We start from the raw sequence: 6,382 nt of genomic DNA, 5'->3' as shown, positions 1-6,382 counted from the left end.
GGTTGGCGAGCAGCTTGTAGGAACTTCCTGCTAAATAAAACATTCATCCCAACCGACGATCACGAGCGTTCCTGACAGCAGTCACGTCAACTTCTCAATATCATGTAATATGCAGAGGCTCAGTGAAGCTGGTTTAAAAAAAAGAAAAGAAGAATGTCAGGGTAATAAAGTGATGGGAGGCAGACAGAAAATGTTTCCTGGTGATAAAACAATATGAGATGTGCGTCTCCAGGTTTGCAAATGTGTGCACACGTCAAGAGAAGCTCTGGAGTTAATATCAAAGAACAGGATGTCAGACTCTCGACTTAACACCGCAATAAAAAACACATGATATGAAAAACACATTCCGTTGCTCCGACGTTTGCTTATTTTGTTTATTTCCACTCATCAGGTGCTGCAAAGAGCCGACAGACGATCCCGAAGCATTTCATTACGCTCGGGGTTTTTAATTTCGCATCTCGTGTCGGAGGTGCGGCGCGAACGTCCGTCCGAGTTAAGCGTCAACGCTTCTCCTCGCTGATTGGTGTGGCATTTAGGGTATTAACAACAGCCCCTCCTCCTCCTCTGTCCATCACTGAAACCTCTTCATCCCCGAACGAGATAATGAAGATCGGGGATGGCGTGACATTTGGGGAAGGAGACGTTTTTGTCATGTGTGGAAGCGACGCTCTTCTTTCTTTGTTGTTGTTTTTTTTCCTCGAAGCAACAAGTTGTTAAGAGTTGAAAGGACGACGGAGGAAAGGTCACGATAAAGGTCACCGCGGGCGCCAACGGATACGACGACGCTGACGACAGTTTAATCAGTGTTTAACGACAGAGAAACTGACTTGTGCTGAGTTTAGTTCACAAAATTTGTGACTATTATTTGACTGAAAGTTGCATTTTCATCTTTGCTGTGATTAAAATAAAGCAAAATCCACGTTTCATGCATAAATCTGTGCAAGAATGAGGCAGTGATTTAATATTTAAGCATCACTTCTAATGGGCTGATGAAAGTTTTACATATTTATACTGTTTTAGGCATCATAACGCAGCACTGTTTCAGCTTTTAAGGCAAATTGTTTGATTATTTGAGTGAGATGTGTCACACGAAGGTATAAAATTCTCTGCAAAAGTCAGATTTTCAGATAAATCAGAGGACATTTCTGACTTTTACACATTCCTAAACTGACATTATTTTAGTTTATTTACTGCAAAGGCATTAATTGAGTTAGTTTCTCGCTACGACACACAGGAAAGACGTTCTGACTTTTCAGAATAAGACGGATCAACGCGAGGCCACTTTTCCCCCAAACACGTGGATGGATATGAAAAGACTTGTCTGCTGTTGTCTCCGCTTCGTATCACATGTGGATTAAGTGAAGTGATAAAGTTTGTAATGAGATTAATAAACAGACGCGATAAGCTCTCTTTGGATTACCTTCGAACTATAGATTCCTCAGTGCACATAGAAGGAGGTGATAACTCGTATAAAGTCGTATTTAAACATGAAGATGTCACGAAACCTCCTTACGTTCTAGATCCTGCATGCAAGTTTTTCCCAAAGTCTGGACGGAAAAACAAGAAGGTAGGAGGAGAGGATGAAACGGGAGATTGGGGAGGAAGTGGCTGGGATGGAGGAGAAAAAGGATGGATTCATAAAGGGCATCGGGAGGAAGGCTTTTTATTTTGCATCCATCATTCTGTCATTTAAACAACAGCCTCCTGGAATAGGAACGGACGAGTCCTCGTGTTGAAGAATAAAGAAATGTGAGGACACTTCACAGCTCTCGCCACAAAAGTTGTTTTTTGTTGTTGTTGTTGTTGTCGCGGCGCCGCTGACATTTTCTACAGACCGAGGCGGGTTACAAATGGACAGACAAAGTCAGATGAAAACAGTCGCTCACACGGACCAAGACAAACAACAGAAAAACAAGGATTCACAGTGAAAGCGACGTCGGCCCACCAGCCGGCCGGCCAACAAACAAACCTGCTGCTCGTAGCAAACACATTAACAAGAACTTGATGGTTTCAGAGGCGTCATTTACCGGCGATCTTGGTGGTGATGCGGGTGGTGACCGGCGGCCCGAAGCCCTTGTTGGTGGAGGCTTTGAGGGTGAAGAAGTAGGTGGTCCCCGGGTAGAGTCCCACGAACAGGTGGTGGGTCTCGTTCATCAGCTTGAACACTCGTCCTCGCTGGGTCGTCAGATCGGCGCTGGGGTCCAACGAGCTCAGGGCCTTGTAGGTGATCTGGAGGCAGACGGGGGGGAAAAGGGTTTTATAGGCTTCTGCTTTAGTGTAGATGGAAGAACGTCAGCGATGCTAATAGTTAGCTTAGCATCATCGTTGCGTTGATTGGTTGTGTCAGCTCCTTGTGGCTGCAGGAATGAGTTTAGCTTCAATGTTTTTGTACAGATTTGTGAAGATTAACTTAAACTCTTAAGACCGGAGCTCTTGTTTCATATGCTTTTTTTATTTATTTATTTTTTTAATTTCTCTTTGCCATTTAATCTGATCGAAATAGAATAGAATAAAAATAAATAAACAAGGAAAATAAAAATATATATATTTTAAAAATTATATGTATAAAATATTTTTAAAAATATTCTTAAAAAGGTACAAAAACAAACAACAATAAGAAAATAAAAATAAAATAAGAAAAGAAAAAAAAGAAAAAAAGAAATACTGTGGTAATATAACACAAAATCTGATGCCAGGTCTTAAGAGGTTAAATTAGTTTAAATAAATGAATAATCTTGAAATTGTTATAAGTCTTCTTAACTAACTTTTTAAAAATTATTATTAGCAAACATCTGTTTTGGGAAATTTGTTGATTTCAACTGAATTCACTTTTGCAAGGTAATTGTCAGATTCAGTACAGTCTACAGTATGGAGAAAATGATGGAGTTCATCCAGATTCCAATCAGTTACCGAATAATAAATGATGAGACCAACCTTTTAAAGCCCCAAAAAATTTTTTTAAGTCCTTTTGTGGAAGTAAATATATCTTCAAACATGCTACGCTAGTCACTCCGCTAACACAAAGCAGTTATTCTACAGACAAAAAAATGCATGAACCCAAAATGAACAGATGCATGATCGAACCTAAGCGCTCACAATTCAGTTTGATTTTTACACATGCAAAAAGTTGAATCTTCATTTGGACCGATCCAACATTCATCTTGTTTTTTAGCTCTCTTTCGTTAACTCTGCTAAGCCGACAGCGCTGAGGGCAAACCAGAGCAATGAGTTCTGGTCTGCAGAACCAAATAATGACAAAACAGTCAGTAAAAGGCGTTACAGCACTGAGGGGAATTGAGGAGTCGCTTACAATCCTTAGCGACGTCGCCGCCGATCAAGGACGGACGCAACCTGAATTTCATAAATTACGGTTCGCTGCAAATGAACAGAACATCGAAACACGTCCTTGTTTTGTTGGAAAACCACTCGTTTATTTGCCATTTCCGGCGGTAACCTTCACAGTTCGACCCCCACCTCCACCGTCACACTGCAGCAAATCCACCCAATCAATCACCACTTATTAAATCGTCTGTTAAACGTCACGCGAATCAATTTTTTATTTTTTTTTTCCCCCTTTAGAGCCGAAGCCACGCCGGCTCTTTACAATACGTCTATGTTTCTCCCCATGATCTCCACTTTGAGACTGGAACAAATTGAGCAAATTGACCCATAGCCGCTAAACTGGCAGAAACACTTCAATAGTTCTCCTGTTAAAAGACCCGTCAATGTCAGTCACGGTGTTGCTACCGGCAAAAAAAAAAACCATCAATGACTGCACACACGGACACACACACAGACGCGTACGGTGAAACGCTGGAGGACAGCTGTCACCGCGAATGACAGTCAGTACAAAAGGATATTGAGTGGTGGGAGAGAAAAGAGAAAGAAAAAACACACATTAAAAGCAATTCAACTCATTTCGTGCACGTGTCCAAAACTCTAAGTGCATCGTGAGAAAGGGTGGAGGCGAGGTGAAACCCAACCAGAACGCTTTCTAAAAAAAAAAAGCTGCAGGACCCTGGAACTGGTTTTGTCTTTTGTTTGTTTTGGGTTTGATTTCTTGGTACCAAACAGGATGCGAGGGCAGCACTGTTAAGCCGAGAAACTCCCAGAAGAAAGATTTTTTTTTTTTCTGAGTGTGGCTGCAAAAATAGAAACGGTCGACTCACGTCAGCTCTGAAACGAACAAATACTGGAGCTGAGACAGAGAAATAATTGAGCGGGAATCGGTGAAGTGGCGTTTTTAAGATGGCTAAACTCTCCGGTTTGGACTGGATCTGCCCTTCCTGTCGCCCTGTACTCCGGTCAGCCGCCCAAGCGCAGACTTGGACGAGGTTAAACCGACTCGCAGAAAGATGCGGCGCTTGTTAAAGTGCAGAAGAACGGAGCGAGACTAAGACTTAACGCAACAAACCTTTGTATTTTACATCATCGCTCTCAATCTGAATGATAAACTCTCGCTGTTGTGACAAAAAGCGCAACGAAGCGAGAAAAGAATCGCTGGAGAGAGCAGCGAAGACGAAGCGATAACAAGCGACGGATGTTTGCGTAAAACAGTTCGCTGGGAGGGATGGAGGTGAGCGTGAAGGAGGAGGATCTTCACTCGGCCCTCGTCTCTCCATTAACAGACTGAAATCAAAAGCAGCTACGACCGGGCCTGCAGGCGGCGGCGGCGCTGATGTGGACGAAAGAGAAGAAATACGAGGAGTAAAAGAAAGAGAAACGGGAGGAAAGGATGCTCGTTCACTGGCTGTAAAATGGGATGCAGCAAACTCTGGAAACGTTTCGTTAAATCTGGTTCCACTTTACCTCCTGGTCCTTAAAAATCCTCCTTATCTGGGGTACTTTCTGAAGTTCATCCACATTGTTGTCCTCATTCGGAACAAAACGTCGTCTTATTAGGATGCTCAGTAGACACAAGCGTCATTCAAATGCTTCCAAGTTCCTTTTGTTGGTTTTTTTTTTGCTAAGGTTGGGAACACACAAGCTGAACCTGCAGCGGGCACACGGAGCACCCACGTTATTTTCTTAATTCTTTCGAGATGCAGACTGCTTTGAAATGGACGTGGCTCAGGTGGCCCCGGAGCAAGACGTTCGCCTCGAGAATGCTCCCAATGTCTCTGGAAAGGTACAATTTATGCTGCTTTGAGCAAAAAAATACCTTCCGTATTGAACGTAATGTAACATAATTGACATCATTATGGCCGATGATTACCGTTTGTGTGGCTGCTTTTCTTCTATTCGACCATTTCTGAGGTCAGAAGGTCCCATTTTTCTGCTACAATCTCACTTATACTTCAGTGTCCACCCTGTCGAGCTCTTACTCGGCCAAAGTAAACGCTCCAAAGACCCAAGTTTGGATTTTCTTTCTTTCGTTTTCACTGCCAGCGACCTGAGAAAGAAGCCGAGTCGCCGTATGTCAGCGGGCGTCGTAGTTAATCCCCGACGTTTTAAAACAGCCGGAGTCGAGCGAAGTGTTCAGACGGGCAGCGACAAAAAAAAGTGTGCAAGAAGCAGGACGGGGTAAAGAGCATTTAGTAAGATAAACTACTAAAAAATTAAAGGATTGTAAGACGTGTAAAATAAGTGTTAAGACCAACCAGAAGCCACTCTCCAAAACATCCGTGGAGGAGGATCAATCGAATAAAAGACAAAGATTATTCCGACGCTTTAAGCCGCCGCTGCTGCAAAGAGACGCTCTTCCTCCTCCACCGTCCTCCATTATGGAACAGTTCTGAGGATTTAAGAGGCCCGCAGGAAGAAAAGTTTGGATCTTTAGCTCTGAATTTTACCTTAAATAGCAACGACGGGTTTAGAGCGGCGCACAGCAGCTAGAGATATGCCAAAAGAAAAACCTCGGAAGAGAAGTTCACGAAGCTCCGGATGAAACCAAAACTGGATTAAAAAAAGGGAAGCAATCAAGAGCAAAGTGTTGTGGCAGAGCTTTAGTCATTTTACATTTCGTCGATTGCGGCGTTAGTTCGTCCTACGCTAAAGATTTAAGAGGCCCGGAGGAAGAAAAGTTTGGATCTTTAGCTTCGAATTTTACCTTAAATAGCAACGACGGGTTTAGAGTCGGGCAAGAAGGTCACCGGTTCACGTCCCGGTGAGGACACCCGGGATCTTTCTGAGTCTCCATGTTCTCCCCGTGCAGCGTGGGTTCTCTCCGGGTTCTCCGGCTTCCTCCCACAAGGTCCAGAAACATGCTGAGGTTAATTCTAAATTGTCTGTAGGTGTGAATGTGAGTGTGCTTGGTTGTCTGTCTCTAAGATAACGGATGGAGATTTAGAGTAGCTAGAAATATGCCGAAAAAACCTCGGACGCATCCAAGAGAAGTTCACAAAGCTCCAGATGAAACCAAACTGGATCAAAGTCAAGAGCA

At 43.2% G+C, this 6,382-nt stretch overlaps 1 protein-coding gene across 1 annotated transcript in view; it reads right to left on the bottom strand.

Moving 5' to 3' along the window:
- Positions 1 to 6,382, bottom strand: part of ptprt (protein tyrosine phosphatase receptor type T) — a gene marked incomplete at its 5' end in the record, with an annotated part of 345,648 nt that overhangs the window by 167,884 nt on the left and 171,382 nt on the right. Inside the window, 2 exons of the mRNA XM_008289688.1 lie at positions 1,514 to 1,547; positions 2,028 to 2,229. Of these exons, the coding sequence (XP_008287910.1) occupies positions 1,514 to 1,547; positions 2,028 to 2,229 (236 nt within the window). The remainder of the gene's footprint in view (positions 1 to 1,513; positions 1,548 to 2,027; positions 2,230 to 6,382) is intronic.

The sequence above is a fragment of the Stegastes partitus genome, unplaced genomic scaffold, assembly GCF_000690725.1.
Source record: "Stegastes partitus isolate 25-593 unplaced genomic scaffold, Stegastes_partitus-1.0.2 Scaffold632, whole genome shotgun sequence".
Lineage (NCBI taxonomy): Eukaryota > Metazoa > Chordata > Actinopteri > Pomacentridae > Stegastes > Stegastes partitus.
This window is presented reverse-complemented; position numbering and strand designations above follow the sequence as displayed.